This window comes from Oncorhynchus gorbuscha, linkage group LG23 (assembly GCF_021184085.1).
Source record: "Oncorhynchus gorbuscha isolate QuinsamMale2020 ecotype Even-year linkage group LG23, OgorEven_v1.0, whole genome shotgun sequence".
NCBI classification, from domain to species: Eukaryota; Metazoa; Chordata; class Actinopteri; order Salmoniformes; family Salmonidae; genus Oncorhynchus; species Oncorhynchus gorbuscha.
The window spans coordinates 27357319-27379818 of NC_060195.1; the positions used below are offsets into that span (position 1 = coordinate 27357319).

Here is a 22500-nt window from a genome sequence, read left to right on the forward strand (position 1 = left end):
GATGAAACAGCATGTGGTGCTGGGAACAGACCCAATTAACCCTGGCAAATCAAACTGGGCTGTGTGTGTGTGTGTGTGTCTATGGATGTTTTTCAGTTGTTGCACGGGGCAGGAATTATAAACACATTAATCATTGTTGAAAATACACTCATTAATGTAAGGTGGAAGTAAAAAGACAAAGAGGAAGGAAGATCACGAGGGTAGAATCCATTAAATACACTGTTGATGGAGGTGATAGAAGCCCAAAATAGGCTAAGAGAATCTAAAAAGTAAATTAAATGTACCGGGTATCCATCTCTCCCAGTCTTGCCCTGGTGAGATCAGAGAGAGAGTAAAGCACACCACATTACACTGGTTAGAACATAACATGACCAACATCACCACATTACACGGGTTAGAACATAACATGACCAACATCACCACATTACACTGGTTAGAACATAACATGACCAACATCACCACATTACACTGGTTAGAACATAACATGACCAACATCACCACATTACACTGGTTAGAACATAACATGACCAACATCACCACATTACACTGGTTAGAACATAACATGACCAACATCACCACATTACACTGGTTAGAACATGACCAACACCACCACATTACACTGGTTAGAACATAACATGACCAACATCACCACATTATACTGATTAGAACATGACCAATATCACCACATTACACTGGTTAGAACATAACATGACCAACATCACCACATTACGCTGGTTAGAACATAACATGACCAACATCACCACATTACACTGATTAGAACATGACCAACATCACCACATTACACTGGTTAGAACATGACCAGCATCACCACATTACACTGATTAGAACATGACCAGCATCACCACATTACACTGGTTAGAACATAACATGACCAACATCACCACATTACACTGGTTAGAACATGACCAATATCACCACATTACACTGGTTAGAACATAACATGACCAACATCACAACATTACACTGGTTAGAACATGACCAACATCACCACATTACACGGATTAAAACATGACCAACATCACCACATTACACTGATTAAAACATGACCAACATCACCACATTACACTGGTTAGAACATAACATGACCAACATCACCACATTACACTGATTAAAACATGACCAACATCACCACATTACACTGGTTAGAACATAACATGACCAACATCACCACATTACACTGGTTAGAACATAACATGACCAACATCACCACATTACACTGGTTAGAACATGACATGACCAACATCACCACATTACACTGGTTAGAACATAACATGACCAACATCACCACATTACACTGATTAAAACATGACCAACATCACCACATTACACTGATTAAAACATGACCAACATCACCACATTACACTGGTTAGAACATAACATGACCAACATCACCACATTACACTGGTTAGAACATAACATGACCAACATCACCACATTACACTGGTTAGAACATAGCATGACCAATATCACCACATTACACTGGTTAGAACATAACATGACCAACATCACCACATTACACTGATTAAAACATGACCAACATCACCACATTGCACTGATTAGAACATGACCAACATCACCACATTACACTGGTTAGAACATAACATGACCAACATCACTACATTACACTGATTAAAACATGACCAACATCACTACATTACACTGGTTAGAACATAACATGACCAACATCACCACATTACACTGATTAGAACATAACATGACCAACATCACCACATTACACTGGTTAGAACATAACATGACCAACATCACTACATTACACTGATTAAAACATGACCAACATCACCACATTGCACTGATTAGAACATGACCAACATCACCACATTACACTGGTTAGAACATAACATGACCAACATCACTACATTACACTGATTAAAACATGACCAACATCACTACATTACACTGGTTAGAACATAACATGACCAACATCACTACATTACACTGGTTAGAACATGACCAACATCACCACATTACACTGGTTAGAACATAGCATGACCAACATCACTACATTACGCTGGTTAGAACATAACATGACCAACATCACCACATTACACTGATTAAAACATGACCAACATCACCACATTACACTGATTAAAACATGACATGACCAACATCACCACATTACACTGGTTAGAACATGACCAACATCACCACATTGCACTGGTTAGAACATAACATGACCAACATCACTACATTACACTGATTAAAACATGACCAACATCACTACATTACACTGGTTAGAACATGACCAACATCACTACATTACACTGATTAGAACATGACCAACATCACAACATTACACTGATTAGAACATGACCAACATCACAACATTACACTGGTTAGAACATAACATGACCAACATCACTACATTACACTGATTAGAACATGACCAACATCACAACATTACACTGGTTAGAACATGACATGACCAACATCACCACATTACACTGGTTAGAACATAACATGACCAACATCACCACATTACACTGGTTAGAACATAGCATGACCAACATCACCACATTACACTGGTTAGAACATAACATGACCAACATCACTACATTACACTGGTTAGAACATGACCAACACGGTTTGATTTGTTTGATCGTAGCTAGCTACTTAGCTAGCTACATAGCCGTCTTTGTATCAAAGATAATTGTGTAGTCTAGAGCGATTTTCTAGGTTCGCTAGCCATCTATTGTCGTTCTTTTAACGCAACGTAACGTAATCAACACTGCTAGCTAGCCTGCTAGCCCCCGAATAGCAACACTGCAGAAACTATTACACTCAACGGAACGACTTGATTAGTGTAGTGTCAACAACGCACCCACTGCCAGCTGGCCTACTTCAGCAGTACTGTATCATTTTAATCATTTTAGTCAATAAGATTCTTGCTACGTAGCTTAACTTTCTGAACATTCGAGACGTGTAGTCCACTTGTCATTCCAATCTCCTTTGCATTAGCGTAGCCTCTTCTGTAGCCTGTCAACTATGTGTCTGTTTATCCCTGTTCTCTCCTCTCTGCACAGACCATACAAACGCTCCTCACCGCGTGGCCGCGGCCACCCTACTCTGGTGGTCCCAGCGCGCACGACCCACGTGGAGTTCCAGGTCTCCGGTAGCCTCTGGAACTGCCAATCTGCGGTCAACAAGGCAGAGTTCATCTCAGCCTATGCCTCCCTCCAGTCCCTCGACTTCTTGGCACTGACGGAAACATGGATCACCACAGACAACACTGCTACTCCTACTGCTCTCTCTTCGTCCGCCCACGTGTTCTCGCACACCCCGAGAGCCTCTGGTCAGCGGGGTGGTGGCACCGGGATCCTCATCTCTCCCAAGTGGTCATTCTCTCTTTCTCCCCTTACCCATCTGTCTATCGCCTCCTTTGAATTCCATGCTGTCACAGTTACCAGCCCTTTCAAGCTTAACATCCTTATCATTTATCGCCCTCCAGGTTCCCTCGGAGAGTTCATCAATGAGCTTGATGCCTTGATAAGCTCCTTTCCTGAGGACGGCTCACCTCTCACAGTTCTGGGCGACTTTAACCTCCCCACGTCTACCTTTGACTCTTTCCTCTCTGCCTCCTTCTTTCCACTTCTCTCCTCTTTTGACCTCACCCTCTCACCTTCCCCCCCTACTCACAAGGCAGGCAATACGCTCGACCTCATCTTTACTAGATGCTGTTCTTCCACTAACCTCATTGCAACTCCCCTCCAAGTCTCCGACCACTGCCTTGTATCCTTTTCCCTCTCGCTCTCATCCAACTCCTCCCACACTGCCCCTACTCGGATGGTATCGCGCCGTCCCAACCTTCGCTCTCTCTCCCCCGCTACTCTCTCCTCTTCCATCCTATCATCTCTTCCCTCCGCTCAAACCTTCTCCCACCTATCTCCTGATTCTGCCTCCTCAACCCTCCTCTCCTCCCTCTCTGCATCCCTTGACTCTCTATGTCCCCTATCCTCCAGGCCGGCTCGGTCCTCCCCTCCCGCTCCGTGGCTCGATGACTCATTGCGAGCTCACAGAACAGGGCTCCGGGCAGCCGAGCGGAAATGGAGGAAAACTCGCCTCCCTGCGGACCTGGCATCCTTTCACTCCCTCCTCTCTACATTTTCCTCCTCTGTCTCTGCTGCTAAAGCCACTTTCTACCACGCTAAATTCCAAGCATCTGCCTCTAACCCTAGGAAGCTCTTTGCCACCTTCTCCTCCCTCCTGAATCCTCCGCCCCCCCCCCCCCTCCCTCTCTGCAGATGACTTCGTCAACCATTTTGAAAAGAAGGTCGACGACATCCGATCCTCGTTTGCTAAGTCAAACGACACCGCTGGTTCTGCTCACACTGCCCTACCCTGTGCTCTGACCTCTTTCTCCCCTCTCTCTCCAGATGAAATCTCGCGTCTTGTGACGGCCGGCCGCCCAACAACCTGCCCGCTTGACCCTATCCCCTCCTCTCTTCTCCAGACCATTTCCGGAGACCTTCTCCCTTACCTCACCTCGCTCATCAACTCATCCCTGACCGTTGGCTACGTCCCTTCCGTCTTCAAGAGAGCGAGAGTTGCACCCCTTCTGAAAAAACCTACACTCGATCCCTCCGATGTCAACAATTACAGACCAGTATCCCTTCTTTCTTTTCTCTCCAAAACTCTTGAACGTGCCGTCCTTGGCCAGCTCTCCCGCTATCTCTCTCTGAATGACCTTCTTGATCCAAATCAGTCAGGTTTCAAGACTAGTCATTCAACTGAGACTGCTCTCCTCTGTATCACGGAGGCGCTCCGCACTGCTAAAGCTAACTCTCTCTCCTCTGCTCTCATCCTTCTAGATCTATCGGCTGCCTTCGATACTGTGAACCATCAGATCCTCCTCTCCACCCTCTCCGAGTTGGGCATCTCCGGCGCGGCCCACGCTTGGATTGCGTCCTACCTGACAGGTCGCTCCTACCAGGTGGCGTGGCGAGAATCTGTCTCCTCACCACGCGCTCTCACCACTGGTGTCCCCAGGGCTCTGTTCTTGGCCCTCTCCTATTCTCGCTATACACCAAGTCACTTGGCTCTGTCATAACCTCACATGGTCTCTCTTATCATTGCTATGCAGACGACACACAATTAATCTTCTCCTTTCCCCCTTCTGATGACCAGGTGGCGAATCGCATCTCTGCATGTCTGGCAGACATATCAGTGTGGATGACGGATCACCACCTCAAGCTGAACCTCGGCAAGACGGAGCTGCTCTCCCTCCCGGGAAGGACTGCCCGTTCCATGATCTCGCCATCACGGTTGACAACTCCATTGTGTCCTCCTCCCAGAGCGCCAAGAACCTTGGCGTGATCCTGGACAACACCCTGTCGTTCTCAACTAACATCAAGGCGGTGGCCCGTTCCTGTAGGTTCATGCTCTACAACATCCGCAGAGTACGACCCTGCCTCACACAGGAAGCGGCACAGGTCCTAATCCAGGCACTTGTCATCTCCCGTCTGGATTACTGCAACTCGCTGTTGGCTGGGCTCCCTGCCTGTGCCATTAAACCCCTTCAACTCATCCAGAACGCCGCAGCCCGTCTGGTGTTCAACCTTCCCAAGTTCTCTCACGTCACCCCGCTCCTCCGTTCTCTCCACTGGCTTCCAGTTGAAGCTCGCATCCGCTACAAGACCATGGTGCTTGCCTACGGAGCTGTGAGGGGAACGGCACCTCAGTACCTCCAGGCTCTGATCAGGCCCTACACCCAAACAAGGGCACTGCGTTCATCCACCTCTGGCCTGCTCGCCTCCCTACCACTGAGGAAGTACAGCTCCCGCTCAGCCCAGTCAAAACTGTTCGCTGCCCTGGCCCCCCAATGGTGGAACAAACTCCCTCACGACGCCAGGACAGCGGAGTCAATCACCACCTTCCGGAGACACCTGAAACCCCACCTCTTTAAGGAATACCTAGGATAGGTTAAGTAATCCCTCTCACCCCACCCCCCCCAAGTTTTAGATGCTCTATTGTTAAGTGACTGTCCCACTGGATGTCATAAGGTGAATGCACCAATTTGTAAGTCGCTCTGGATAAGAGCGTCTGCTAAATGACTTAAATGTAATGTAAATGTAAATGGTTAGAACATGACCAGCATCACCACATTACACTGATTAGAACATGACCAGCATCACCACATTACACTGGTTAGAACATAACATGACCAACATCACCACATTACACTGGTTAGAACATAGCATGACCAACATCACTACATTACGCTGGTTAGAACATGACCAACATCACAACATTACACTGGTTAGAACATGACCAACATCACAACATTACACTGGTTAGAACATAACATGACCAACATCACTACATTACACTGATTAGAACATGACCAGCATCACCACATTACACTGGTTAGAACATAACATGACCAACATCACCACATTACACTGGTTAGAACATGACCAACATCACAACATTACACTGATTAAAACATGACCAACATCACTACATTACACTGGTTAGAACATGACCAACATCACCACATTACACTGGTTAGAACATGACCAGCATCACCACATTACACTGATTAGAACATGACCAGCATCACCACATTACACTGGTTAGAACATAACATGACCAACATCACCACATTACACTGGTTAGAACATAGCATGACCAACATCACTACATTACGCTGGTTAGAACATGACCAACATCACAACATTACACTGGTTAGAACATGACCAACATCACAACATTACACTGGTTAGAACATAACATGACCAACATCACTACATTACACTGATTAGAACATGACCAGCATCACCACATTACACTGGTTAGAACATAACATGACCAACATCACTACATTACACTGATTAGAACATGACCAGCATCACCACATTACACTGGTTAGAACATAACATGACCAACATCACCACATTACACTGGTTAGAACATGACCAACATCACAACATTACACTGGTTAGAACATGACATGACCAACATCACCACATTACACTGGTTAGAACATGACATGACCAACATCACTACATTACACTGGTTAGAACATGACATGACCAACATCACCACATTACACTGGTTAGAACATAACATGACCAACATCACCACATTACACTGGTTAGAACATAGCATGACCAACATCACTACATTACGCTGGTTAGAACATGACCAACATCACAACATTACACTGGTTAGAACATAACATGACCAACATCACAACATTACACTGGTTGAGTGACCTTTTTTGATTCAGTGGCAGCTGTGTGATATCCCAGCTCTCTGCTCCCAGGAACAGGAACAGATATTGGACACAGCAGCAGTCTTCTCTATCCATGTTCCTTCTCTCTGTGTTGGAGTTATAGCTCCATAGAGGACGGTAACTCACCCCTGTGTTGGAGTTATAGCTCCATAGAGGAGAGTAACTCACCCCTGTGTTGGAGTTATAGCTCCATAGAGGAGAGTAACTCGACCCTGTGTTGGCGTTATAGCTCCATAGAGGAGAGTAACTCACCCCTGTGTTGGAGTTATAGCTCCATAGAGGAGAGTAACTCGACCCTGTGTTGGCGTTATAGCTCCATAGAGGAGAGTAACTCACCCCTGTGTTGGAGTTATAGCTCCATAGATGAGGGTAACTCACCCCTGTGTTGGAGTTATAGCTCCATAGAGGAGAGTAACTCACCCCTGTGTTGGAGTTATAGCTCCATAGAGGAGAGTAACTCACCCCTGTGTTGGAGTTATAGCTCCATAGAGGAGAGTAACTCACCCCTGTGTTGGCGTTATAGCTCCATAGAGGAGAGTAACTCACCCCTGTGTTGGAGTTATAGCTCCATAGATGAGGGTAACTCACCCCTGTGTTGGAGTTATAGCTCCATAGATGAGGGTAACTCAGCCCTGTGTTGGAGTTATAGCTCCATAGAGGAGAGTAACTCACCCCTGTGTTGGCGTTATAGCTCCATAGAGGAGAGTAACTCACCCCTGTGTTGGAGTTATAGCTCCATAGATGAGGGTAACTTACCCCTGTGTTGGAGTTATAGCTCCATAGAGGAGAGTAACTCACCCCTGTGTTGGCGTTATAGCTCCATAGAGGAGAGTAACTCACCCCTGTGTTGGAGTTATAGCTCCATAGAGGAGAGTAACTCACCCCTGTGTTGGAGTTATAGCTCCATATAGGAGAGTAACTCACCCCTGTGTTGGCGTTATAGCTCCATAGAGGAGAGTAACTCACCCCTGTGTTGCCGTTATAGCTCCATAGAGGAGAGTAACTCACCCCTGTGTTGGCGTTATAGCTCCATAGAGGAGAGTAACTCACCCCTGTGTTGGCGTTATAGCTCCATAGAGGAGAGTAACTCACCCCTGTGTTGGAGTTATAGCTCCATAGAGGAGAGTAACTCACCCCTGTGTTGGAGTTATAGCTCCATAGAGGAGAGTAACTCACCAGTCACTACACTGCACTACTCCCTAACTCTCTCCACAGAATACTCAACACACACGCGCACACACTCTCCCAGGTGGTCACTGTGTGATACTTCCTGGATGAGATGACCAAAGTACTTACTGGAGCTCCTGCAATACAAAAACAAACAGAGACAGAGAGACAGAGAGAGAGAGAGAGAGACAGAGAGACAGAGAGACAGAGAGAGAGAGAGACAGAGAGAGAGACAGAGAGAGAGACAGAGAGAGAGAGACAGAGAGAGAGAGAGAGACAGAGAGAGAGACAGAGAGAGAGAGAGACAGAGAGAGACAGAGAGAGAGAGAGACAGAGAGAGAGAGAGAGAGAGAGAGAGAGAGAGAGACAGAGAGAGAGAGAGACAGAGAGAGAGACAGAGAGAGAGACAGAGAGAGAGACAGAGAGAGAGACAGAGAGAGAGAGACAGAGAGAGAGACAGAGAGAGAGAGAGACAGAGAGAGACAGAGAGAGAGAGACAGAGAGAGAGAGAGAGAGAGAGAGAGAGAGAGAGAGAGAGAGAGAGAGAGAGAGAGAGAGAGAGAGAGAGAGAGAGAGAGAGAGAGAGAGAGAGAGAGAGAGAGAGAGAGAGAGAGAGAGAGAGAGACAAAATCAAACCATTATTAATGCCAGTCTAATACATTCAACATTCTGTACAGGAATCAATGAATCCTAGTATTGTATTCAGAAAGTTGCAGACGACAGGACAAATGTACTGTACGTACTATGGTCTTTTAGAATGGGGATAACATTTTGGATATAAATATATTAAGGTTATTGCCAATAGAGTGTGTGGTAGGAGCATTCTGACAAACAGACACATGCTGAGTTGACTTATTGGCTATGGCCAGTGTTTTGCATTAGGCTGAAATATCATTCAGTGTTTTACAGAGAAATATTCAAATGGTGAAGAACTAGAAAGGGAAAGGATGAAGTTTAAGGACACTAAGTCCCAGATAGGTACCAGACTGTTTTGAAGCTAGTTGGGCCTGGGATATCCTCTCAAAGCTCTTGCTCCACAGCAAGGATACATTCTGTCATCTTAGTGTTCCTTATATTGTTGCCCTGACTGTCCACAATCAGGAGAAATGTTCAGAGATATGTCCTCTCTCTTTCTCTCTCCCTTTCTCTCTCTCTCTCTTACCTTCTCCCTTTCCCCCTCTCTCATATCTCTGAACTCATAACATGGACTGTTGGAGGACTCACCAGTCCAGTCTAAAACCAACCGTCCTGATTAAACTGATGTAGATGAAACACAGAGGATCAGTTGATCATTAAATGACATCCAGCCTTTGGTTTGCGACTAATGTTGTTTATTGGAACCTAACCAATCATGGAAAGGTTCTTTCTGATGTCTCTATAATAACAACCAATGGCACGCATTCATGCAGGGTGGGGCCCCAACAAAGAAAATAACAACCTGCCAGTAATACAACTACAACAACAATCAACCAAACAACAAAGGATTCAGTAATAGACATCACAATGGGTCTAGGCCAGCATTTCCCAAACTCCATCCAAGCACTACAAAGCTGATTCAAATCATCAAAACTTGATGATGAGTTTCATTATTTGAATCGGCTGTGTAGGTTTGGGGCATACACCAAAATGTGCACCCCTTGGGGTGCCGAGGACTGAGTTTGGGAAACACTAGTGTAGCCTGAGTGGAAAAAAGACACTTGTGGAGTAGTGAGGGTGTTATTGGTTATTGCTGTATGAACACACACAAATAAACAAGTGAACATAATCAAAATCTGTGTAGAGATCTGAGCAGATGGAGAGGTGAATGAAGGGCGGAGAGGAGGAGATGAAGGGGGAGGTGGTGTGGTAGAGATGTGGAGGTATAGACGAGACAGAGAGATGTGAGGAGAGGGTAGAAGTGAGAGGGAGAGGGAGAGAGTAGAAGGAGAGAGAGAGTGGTGAAGGGGCATGAGACAGAGATAAGAGATGAAGACATGATCTATTGATACATTATCTATAAATGATCTATTGATACATTATCTATACATGATCTATTGATATATGATCTACAAATTATCTATTGACACATTATCTATGAATGATCTATTGATACATTATCTATAAATTATCTATTGATACATTATCTATAAATGATCTATTGATACATTATCTATAAATGGTCTAATTATCTATCTGCGTCCTCAGTGATTTGGTTTGTTACATGTTTGCTTTGGCAATATATGTGGTAAAACCTTCCAAGCGAATAAAGCGATTTGAATTGAAATGAGAAAGGGAGACGTGAGAGGAGAAAGGTGTTGTAGTTTATGAGGCATGAAAGTCAATTTGGAGTATGAGTGTCTAGACACTAGGACAACAACCTCCTGTAGACACTAGGGCAACAACCTCCTGTAGACACTAGGACAACAACCTCCTGTAGACACTAGAACAACAACCTCCTGTTTACACTAGGACAACAACCTCCTGTAGACACTAGGACAACAACCTCCTGTTGACACTAGGACAACAACCTCCTGAAGACACGAGGACAACTACCTCATGTAGACACTAGGACAACAACCTCCTGTTGAAACTAGGACAACAACCTCCTGTTGACACTAGGACAACAACCTCCTGTTGAAACTAGGACAACAACCTCCTGTTGAAACTAGGAAAACAACCTCCTGTTTACAGTAGGACAACAACCTCCTGTTGAAACTAGGACAACAACCTCCTGTTGACACTAGGACAACAACCTCCTGTTGAAACTAGGACAACAACCTCCTGTTGAAACTAGGAAAACCACCTCCTGTTGAAACTAGGAAAACAACCTCCTGTTTACACTAGGACAACAACCTCCTGTTGAAACTAGGACAACAACCTCCTGTAGACAATAGGACAACAACCTCCTGTAGACACTAGGACAACAACCTCCTGTAGACACTAGGACAACAACCTCCTGTTGACACTAGGACAACAACCTCCTGTTGACACGAGGGCAACAACCTCATGTAGACACTAGGACAACAACTTCCTGTAGACACTAGGACAACTACCTCATGTAGACGCTAGGACAACAACCTCCTGTTGACACAAGGACAACAACCTCCTGTAGACACTAGGACAACAACCTCCTGTAGACACTAGGACAACTACCTCATGTAGACACGAGGACAACAAACTCCCGTAGAAACAAGGACAACAACCTCCTGTAGACACTAGGACAACAACCTCCTGTAGACAATAGGACAACAACCTCCTGTAGACAATAGGACAACAACCTCCTGTAGACAATAGGACAACAACCTCCTGTAGACACTAGAACAAAAACCTACTGTAAACACCTGGACAACAACCTCCTGTTGAAACTAGGACACCAACCTCCTGTTGAAACTAGGACAACAACCTCCTGTAGACACTAGGGCAACAACCTCCCGTAGACACTAGGACAACAATCTCCTGTAGACACAAGGACAACAGCCTCCTGTTGACACTAGGACAACAACCTCCTGTAGACACTAGGACAACTACCTCCTGTAGACACTAGGACAACAACCTCCTGAAGACACGAGGACAACTACCTCATGTAGACGCTAGGACAACAACCTCCTGTTGACACTAGGACAACAACCTCCTGTTTACACTAGGACAACAATCTCCTGTAGACACTAGAACAAAAACCTCCTGTTAACACCAGGACAACAACCTCCTGTTGAAACTAGGACACCAACCTCCTGTTGAAACTAGGACAACAACCTCCTGTAGACAGTAGGACAACAACCTCCTGTAGACACAAGGACAACAACCTCCTGTAGACACAAGGACAACAACCTCCTGTTGACACTAGGAGGACAACAACCTCCTGTAGACACTAGGACAACTACCTCCAGTTGACACTAGGACAACAATCTCCTGTTGAAACTAGGGCAACAACCTCCTGAAGAAACTTGGACAACAACCTCCTGTAGACACTAGGACAACAACCTCCAGTTGACACTAGGACAACAACCTCCTGGAGACACGAGGACAACTAACTCCAGTTGCAGACAGTTAGAGTCAGGCCATGGTGCAGGCAGCTAGAGTCAGGCCATTGTGCAGACAGTTAGAGTCAGGCCATGGTGCAGACAGCTAGAGTCAGGCCATGGTGCAGACAGCTAGAGTCAGGCCATGGTGCAGACAGCTAGAGTCAGGCCATTGTGAAGACAGCTAGAGTCAGGCCATGCTGTAAACACCTAGAGGCAGGCCATGGTGGAGACAGCTAGAGTCAGGCCATGCTTCAGACAGCTAGAGTCAGGCAATGCCGTAGACAGCTAGAGTCAGGCCATGCTGTAGACAGCTAGAGTCAGGCCATGCCGTAGACAGCTAGAGTCAGGCCATGCTGCAGACAGCTAGAGTCAGGCCATGCTGTCGACAGCTAGAGTCAGGCCATGTTGCAGACAGCTAGAGTCAGGCCATGCTGGAGACAGCTAGAGTCAGGCCATGCTTCAGACAGCTAGAGTCAGGCCATGCTGTAAACAGCAAGAGTCAGGCCATGCTGTAAACAGCTAGAGTCAGGCCATGCTGTAAACAGCTAGAGTCAGGCCATGCTGTAAACAGCAAGAGTCAGGCCATGCTGTAAACAGCTAGAGTCAGGCCATGCTGTAAACAGCTAGAGTCAGGCCATGCTGTAAACAGCTAGAGTCAGGCCATGCTGTAAACAGCTAGAGTCAGGCCATGCTGTAGACAGCTAGAGTCAGGCCATGTTGTAAACAGCTAGAGTGAGGCCATGCTGTAGACAGCTAGAGTCAGGCCATATTGTAAACAGCTAGAGTCAGGCCATGCTGTAGACAGCTAGAGTCAGGCCATGTTGTAAACAGCTAGAGTGAGGCCATGCTGTAGACAGCTAGAGTCAGGCCATGCTGTAAACAGCTAGAGTCAGGACATGCTGCAACACCTAGAGTCAGGCCATGCTGTAAACAGCTAGAGTCAGGACATGCTGCAACACCTAGAGTCAGGCCATGCTGTTGACAGCTAGAGTCAGGACATGCTGCAACACCTAGAGTCAGGCCATGCTGTAAACAGCTAGAGTTAGGACATGCTGCAACACCTAGAGTCAGGCCATGCTGTAAACAGCTAGAGTCAGGACATGCTGCAACACCTAGAGTCAGGCCATGCTGTTGACAGCTAGAGTCAGGCCATGCTGTTGACACCTAGAGTCAGGCCATGCTGTTGACAGCTAGAGTCAGGCCATGCTGTTGACACCTAGAGTCAGGCCATGCTGTAAACAGCTAGAGTCAGGCCATGCTGTAAACAGCTAGAGTCAGGCCATGCTGTAAACAGCTAGAGTCAGGACATGCTGCAACACCTAGAGTCAGGCCATGCTGTTGACACCTAGAGTCAGGCCATGCTGTTGACAACTAGAGTCAGGCCATTCTGGCTATATTTAGATAACGATGGGAACACAGGGACACTAAACCTGCGTCAAACTGGTTCATTTCGGTCCCAAGGCAAAACCAGTTGAGAACCACTGATCTACAGCAGGGTTTTCCAAACTTGGTCTGGTGGTTTCACCCTGGTGGTTTCACCCTGAATCAGATCTGTTCGTACTGATCCCAATAAGTGTTTTGTGGTTGAAGAGAAACCCTAACACACTAAAGGAGGAGTGAGGGCCGTGATGTTGGCAAGGCAGAATGTCATTAACTTCGTCCTACTGCTAAGACAGCTGCTACTGCTCAGGCTGCCCCGCCAACACATGGGCAACGTTCATATAACCATGGGGCCAATGTTTGTGTTAGGTTGGAATGGACATGGAGGGACAGGGAGAAAGACCTGCTGTATTCTATCACTGACTGTTCTGAGTCCCGATTCACTGACTGGCCTAGCTCACTACCACATAATGCGTGCCCTTGGGGGAGAGAAAGATGGAGAAAAAGATGAAAGATGGAGAGAGAGAGAGTGAGAGAGCGAGAGAGAGAGAGAAAGAAAGTGAGATGGAGAGAGAGAGAAGAGAAAGAGAGATGGAGAGAGATGACCGAGACAAGTGATAGAATGATGAGCAAGAGAGAGAAAGGATGGGGAGGAGAGGAGGAGAGATGATGGGGTGGAGAGGAGGAGAGATGATGGGGAGGAGAGGAGGAGAGATGATGGGGAGGAGAGGAGGAGAGATGATGGGGAGGAGAGGAGGAGAGATGATGGGGAGGAGAGGAGGAGAGATGATGGGGAGGAGAGGAGGAGAGATGATGGGGAGGAGAGGAGGAGAGATGATGGGGAGGAGAGGAGGAGAGATGATGGGGAGGAGAGGAGGAGAGATGATGGGGAGGAGAGATGATGGGGAGGAGAGATGATGGGGAGGAGAGATGATGGGGAGGAGAGAGAGATGATGGGGAGGAGAGGAGGAGAGATGATGGGGAGGAGAGGAGGAGAGATGATGGGGAGGAGAGGAGGAGAGATGATGGGGAGGAGAGGAGGAGAGATGATGGGGAGGAGAGATGATGGGGAGGAGAGATGATGGGGAGGAGAGATGATGGGGAGGAGAGGAGGAGAGATGATGGGGAGGAGAGGAGGAGAGATGATGGGGAGGAGAGGAGGAGAGATGATGGGGAGGAGAGGAGGAGAGATGATGGGGAGTGGTGGAGAGATGGGGATGTAAAAGAGGGGGAGGACTGAATGAGAGGGATGGGATGGGAAGAGGAAGAAAGATGTGAGGTAAGAGGAGAGAGAATGTAGAGAGGAAAGAGAAGTATGTGGGGACAGTGAAAGACAGAGATATGACACTTACCGGTGTCACCTCTTCTGCCCATCCTTCCACGCTTTCCAGGAGGACCTGAAGGAAACACAGACAGAATGATATAGCCAAAAGTCATCAATGGAAAGTCGTAGGTTTAGAGTTGGAGCTAAAAAGGGCATTATTCTAAAATGTATGAAATCTTTTTTTCTCTCATCAATCTAGACACAATAACAATCCAATTTGTGTGAATGCATTACAAATAAAATACTTTACCTAAGTATTCAGACCCTTTGCTATGAGCCTCAAAATAGAGCTCAGGTGCATCCTGTTACCATTGATCATCATTGAGATGTTTCTACAACTTGATTGGAGTCCACCTGTGGTAAATTCAATTGATTGGACATGATTTGGAAAGGCACACACCTGTCTATATAAGGTCATACAGTTGACAGTGGATGTCAGAGCAAAAACAAAGCCATGAGGTCAAAGGAATTGTCCGAGAGCGCGGAGACAGGATTGTTTCGAGGGTACAAAAAATGTATGCAGCATTGAAGGTCCCCAAGAACACAGTGGCCTCAATCATTCTTAAATGGAAGAAGTTTGGAACCATCAAGACTCTTCCTAGAGCTGGCCTCCTGGTCAAATTGAGCAATCGAGGGAGAAGGGCCTTGGTCAGGGAGGTGAACAAGAACCCCATGGTCACTCTGACAGAGCTCCATAGTTCCTCTGTGGAGATGGGAGAACCTTCCACAAGGACTCCCCTAATCATGCGTTTCTGGTCGGGTGGCTAGACGGAAGCAACTCTTCAGTAAAAGGCACATGACAGCCTGCTTGGAGCTTGCCAAAAGTCACCTTAAGGACTCAGATTGAACTCTTTGGCCTGAATGCCAAGCGTCACGTCTGGCAGAAACCTGGCACCATCCCTACGGTGAAGCACGGTGGTGGCAACATCATGCTGTGGGGATGTTTTGCAGCGGCAGGGACTGGGAGACTAGTGATGATCGAGGGAAAGATGAATGGAGTACAGAGAGATCCTTGATGAAAACCTGCTCCAAAGTGCTCAGGACCTCAGACTGGGGCGAAGGTTCACCTTCCAACAGGACAACAACACTAAGCACACAGCCAAGACAATGCAGAAGTGGCTTCGGGACAAGTCTCTGAATGTTCTTGAGTGGCCCAGTCAGAGACCAGACTTGGACCCGATCGAACATCTCTGGAGACACCTAAAAATAGGTGTGCAGCGACGCTCCCCATCCAACCTGACAGAACTTGAGAGGATCTGCAGAGAAGAATGGAAGAAACTCCCCAAATACAGGTGTGTCAAGCTTGTAGTGTCATACCCAAGAAGACTCGAGGCTGTAATCGCTGCCAAAGGTGCTTCAACAAAGTACTGAGTAAATGGTTTGAATACTTATGTAAATGTTATATATATTTTTATATATATATTTTATATATATATATATATATATATATATATATATATATATATATATATATATATATATATATATATATATATATATATATATATATATATATATATATATATATATATATATATATATATATATATATATATATATATGTATGTATGTGCAAAAATATCTAAAAACCTGTTTTTGCTTTGTCATTGTTGGGTATTATGTGTAGATTGATGATGGGTATAAAATTAATTTAATTAATTTTAAAAAGCAAAGGGGTCTGCATACTTTCCTAATGCACTGTATGCTCACCGCAGCATACCACAGCATACCACAGCTATACTGACTGAGGTTTGAAACAACTTTTAAATGAGGAACCACTGTGTATGAGGTGCTCCACATGTAATACACGACGCCAAGAACATCTGGATGCACCTGAGTGGGAACAGGTGTGTGTGTGTGTGTGTGTGTGTGTGTGTGTGTGTGTGTGTGTGTGTGTGTGTGTGTGTGTGTGTGTGTGTGTGTGTGTGTGTGTGTGTGTGTGTGTGTGTGTGTGTGTGTGTGTGTGTGTGTGTATGCGTGTGAGAGAGATCAACATGCTTTCCTATGAACTGAACACATCCCATACACACAGTCACAGTTATCCCATATACACACAGTCACAGTTATCCCATATACACACAGTCACAGTCATCCCATATACACACAGTCACAGTCATCCCATATACACACAGTCACAGTCATCCCATACACACAGTCACAGTCATCCCTTATACACACAGTCACACCATATACACACAGTCACAGTCATCCCATATACACACAGTCACAGTCATCCCATATACACACAGTCACACTCATCCCATATACACACAGTCACAGTTATCCCATATACACACAGTCACAGTTATCCCATATACACACAGTCACAGTCATCCCATATACACACTGTCACAGTCATCCCATATACACACAGTCACACTCATCCCATATACACACAGTCACAGTTATCCCATATACACACAGTCACAGTCATCCCATATACACACAGTCACAGTCATCCCATACACACAGTCACAGTCATCCCATATACACACAGTCACAGTCATCCCATGTACACAGTCACAGTCATCACATATACACACAGTCACAGTCATCCCATATACACACAGTCACAGACATCCCATACACACACAGTCACAGACATCCCATCCTCTCTCTCTGATGGCCAGCCAAACCAAACACAACCCCTCTCCTCCATTGGTTTGGTGCCAATCCTCACCTCACCCCTGACCTGCCATTAAAGCCTGTCTTGAGACTTTGGGCTAATACTATTGGTCTATCTCATGTTGAGAAAGAGACACAGTACAGCTATGAGGCAGCCAGAGCAGTTAAACCACCAGTACAGGTGCCAGGATACTGTATGGTGAGGCCAGCGAGGATGAGACAGCCAGCATAGTAAAACTAACAGTAGAGAGACCAGGGCAGAGCAAAACAGAGCAGGAGCTATGACGGAGCCAGATGCTTTTCCCACTGAGAATTCAATAAACACACAGACCCCATGCTGGTGAATATGGGAAAGGTTGGAACTTCTGGAAAAATGAGTCATACGCTGTATAAATCGAAATAAATACGTGTAAATCTCAGCTCTTGCTTGAGTACAGATGTAGGATCTTAATTTGATCACCTTGTTGAAGTATAACTTTACTGCAATGCAGGAAATGTAAAATGTGTAATGTATGTGAGGTTTAAAAAGGTTTCTGAAGTCTGTAATTTACACTTTAAAATGTCAAACTCGATTTTCACTGTATCAATCCCTACAAGAAATGTCAATTAATTATAATCCATATTATTCACATTTCCTGTTGCTGCAGGATTATTTTCGTGCTGTAGCAAAACTGGCTCAAATTAAGATCAAAATGTATATATCTGAGCTTTGTTTTTGAGATCATAGCACACAAGTGCACATAGTACCACAATACATTTACCCCAAAACTCAGAAAAGTTCCCAAAGGCATGATTTTTTTCTTCTCAATTTCTTCAGTCCACCACCATCCAGCATCCCTCTGCCCCAGAACGCTCTATCTGGCTATTGGACCCCCTCACCACCTTCAGAGATCCCTTGGACCCCACAACCACCTTCAGAAATCCCCCCGACTGTGCAGGTAAATGGGAACCATACGGGGCCTGGGGCTGGCCTGGGTTAATATTCTATCTTTGCGTTCTGCTGCTAAACTGCTCTGGCTGCAGATATGCTTTCTCCTTGCAGTCAAATCAAATCCAATTTTATTTGTCACATACACATGGTTAGCAGATGTTAATGCGAGTGTAGCGAAATGCTTGTGCTTCTAGTTCCGACAATACAGTAATAACCAACAAGTAATCTAGCTAACAATTCCAAAACTACTACCTTATAGACACAAGTGTAAGGGGATAAAGAATATGTACATAAAGATATATGAATGAGTGATGGTACAGAGTGGCATAGGCAAGATACAGTAGATGGTATTGGGTGCAGTATATACATATGAGATGAGTATGTAAACAAAGTGGCATAGTTAAAGTGGCTAGTGATACATGTATTACATAAAGATGCAGTAGATGATTTAGAGTATAGTATATACATATACATATGAGATGAATAATGTAGGGTATGTAACATTATATTAGGTAGCATTGTTTAAAGTGGCTAGTGATATATATATATATTACATCATTTCCCATCAATTCCCATTATTAAAGTGGCTGGAGTTGAGTCAGTGTGTTGGCAGCAGTACCCTCTGGAGAGCCTTATGGTTGTGGGCGGAGCAGTTGTCGTACCAGGCGGTGATACAGCCCGACAGGATGCTCTCGATTGTGCATCTGTAGAAGTTTGTGAGTGCTTTAGGTGACAAGCCGAATTTCTTCAGCCTCCTGAGGTTGAAGAGGCACTGCTGCGCCTTCTTCACGATGCTGTCTGTGTGGGTGGACCAATTCAGTTTGTCTGTGATGTGTACTTACTTAAAACTTACTACCCTCTCCACTACTGTTCCATCGATATGGATAGGGGGGTGTTCCCTCTGCTGTTTCCTGAAGTCCACAATCATCTCCTTAGTTTTGTTGAGTGTGAGGTTATTTTCCTGACACCACACTCCGAGGGCCCTCACCTCCTCCCTGTAGGGCGTCTCGTCGTTGTTGGTAATCAAGCCTACCACTGTTGTGTTGTCCGCAAACTTGATGATTGAGTTGGAGGCGTGCGTGGCCATGCAGTCGTGGGTGAACAGGGAGTACAGGAGAGGGCTCAGAACGCACCCTTGTGGGGCCCCAGTGTTGAGGATCAGCGGGGTGGAAATGTTGTTGCCTACCCTCACCACCTGGGGGCGGCCCGTCAGGAAGTCCAGTACCCAGTTGCACAGGGCGGGGTCAAGACCCAGGATCTCGAGCTTGATGACGAGTTTGGAGGGCACTATGGTGTTAAATGCCGAGCTGTTGTCGATGAACAGCATTCTCACATAGGTATTCCTCTTGTCCAGATGGGTTAGGGCAGTGTGCAGTGTGGTTGAGATTGCATCGTCTGTGGACCTATTTGGGCGGTAAGCAAATTGGAGTGGGTCTAGGGTGTCAGGTAGGGTGGAGGTGAAATGGTCCTTGACTAGTCTCTCAAAGCACTTCATGATGACGGAAGTGAGTGCTACGGGGCGGTAGTCGTTTAGCTCAGTTACCTTAGCTTTCTTGGGAACAGGAACAATGGTGGCCTTCTTGAAGCATGTGGGAACAACAGACTGGGATAGGGATTGATTGAATATGTCCGTAAACACACCAGAGGTAGAGAGTCTGTTCCTCTTGTTGTACCTCTGCAGTTTCCTCCACCACAGTCCTGTTCTCTCTATCATCTCTCCTGCTCCGTAACTGATTCTCCCCCCTGTTCTCTCTATCATCTCTCCTGCTCTGTAACTGATTCTCCCTCCAGTTCTCCCCCCTGTTATCTCTACCTCTCTCTCTTTCTCTCCCTTTCCCTCTCTCTCTCTCGCTCTCTCTCGCTCTCTCTCTCTACCGCTCTCTCTCTCTACCTCTCTCTCTCTACCCCTCTCTCTCTCTCTCTCTCTACCTCTCTCTCTCTCTCTACCACTCTCTCTCTCTCACTCTACCCCTCTCTCTCTCTCTCTCCCTCTCTCTCACTCTACCCCTCTCTCTCTCTCTCTCTCCCTCTCTCTCACTATCTCTCTCTCACTCTACCCCTCTCTCTCTCTACCTCTACCTCTCTCTCTCTCTCTCTCTCTCTCTCTCTCTCTCCCTCTCTCTCTCACTCTACCCCTCTCTCTCTCTCTCACTATCTCTCTCTCTCTCTACCCCTCTCTCTCTCTCCCTCTCTCTCGCTATCTCTCTCTCTCTCTCTCACTCTACCCCTCTCTCTCTCTCTCTCTCCCTCTCTGTCACTATCTCTCTCTCACTCTACCCCTCTCTCTCTCTCTCTACCTCTTTCTCACTCTCTACCTCTCTCTCTACCTCTCTCTCTCTCTACCCCTCTCTCTCTACCCCTCTCTCTCTACCTCTCTCTCTCTCTACCCCTCTCTCTCTACCTCTCTCTCTCTATCCCTCTCTCTTTCTACCCCTCTCTCTCTCTACCCCTCTCTCTCGCTCTCTCTCTACCCTATCTCTCTACCTCTCTCTCTCTCTCTACCCCCCTCTCTACCCCCTCTCTCTCTACCCCTCTCTCTCTCTAATTATATCTCTCTCTACCCCTCTCTTTCTACCTCTCTCTCTCTCCCCCTCTCTCTCTACCTCTCTCTCTACCCCCCCTCTCTCTACCCCCTCTCTCTCTACCCCTCTCTTATCCCCCAATCTCTCTTTACACCCACCCCCTTATCTCTCTATATCTACCCCTCTCAATTCAATTCAATTCCATTTCAATTTAAGTGCTTTATTGGCATGGGAAACATATGTTAACATTGCCAAAGCAAGTGAAGTAGTTAATAAACAAAGGTGAAATAAACAATAAAAATGAACAGTAAACATTACCCTCACAAAAGTTCAACAGTTTCTTCTTCACTGGTTGCCCTTTTCTTGTAGTAACAGGTCACACATCTTGCTGCTGTGATGGCATACTGTGGTATTTCACCCAGTAGATATGGGGTTTATCAAAATTGGGGTTGTTTTTAAATTCTTTGGTTTCAAATTCTTTGTGGGTCTGTGTAATCTGAGGGAAATGTGTGTCTCTATTATGGTCATACATTTAACAGGAGGTTAGAAAGAGCAGCTCAGTTTCCACCTCATTTTATGGGCAGTGTGCACATAGTCCTCTCTGTTTAGGGCCAAATAGCATTCTAGTTTGCACAGTTTTTTTGTAAACTCTTTCCAATGAGTCAAGTAATTATCTTTTTGTTTTCTCATGATTTGGTTGGGTCTAATTGTGTTGCTTTCCTGGGGCTCTGTGGGGTCTGTTTGTGTTTGTGAACAGAGCCCCAAGACCAGCTTGCTTAGGGGACTCTTCTCCAGGTTAATTTCTCTGTAGTTGACGGCTTTGTTATGGAAGGCCTGGGAATCGCTTCGTTTTAGGTGGTTGTAGAATTTAACAGCTCTTTTCTGGATTTGGATAATTAGCAGGTATCGGCCTAATTCTGCTCTGCATGCATTATTTGCAGAATTTTGCAGAATTCTGCATGCAGTCTCAATTCAGGTGTTTGTCCCATTTTGTGAATTCTTGGTTGGTGAGCGGACCCCAGACCTCACATCTATGGAGGGCAACGGGTTGATTCAAGCCTGATCCTAATTGGTATGTTGAATTTAATGTTCCTTTTGATGGCATAGAAGGCCCTTCTTGACTTGTCTCTCAGCTTGTTCACAGCTTTGTGGAAGTTACCTGTAGTGCTGATGTTTAGGCCAAGGTATGTCTAGTTTTTTGTGTGATCCAGGGCAACAGTGTCTAGATGGAATTTGTATTTGTGGTCCAGGCAACTGGACCTTATTTGGAACACCAT

General features: G+C 45.8%; 1 protein-coding gene across 1 annotated transcript in view; it reads right to left on the reverse strand.

Moving 5' to 3' along the window:
• Positions 1-22500, reverse strand: part of LOC124010647 (collagen alpha-1(XXIII) chain-like) — a 485745-nt gene that overhangs the window by 284491 nt on the left and 178754 nt on the right. The window contains exons 3-5 of the mRNA XM_046323317.1: positions 15174-15218; positions 8570-8577; positions 285-311 (exon numbers count right to left, since the gene is read on the reverse strand). Of these exons, the coding sequence (XP_046179273.1) occupies positions 285-311; positions 8570-8577; positions 15174-15218 (80 nt within the window). The remainder of the gene's footprint in view (positions 1-284; positions 312-8569; positions 8578-15173; positions 15219-22500) is intronic.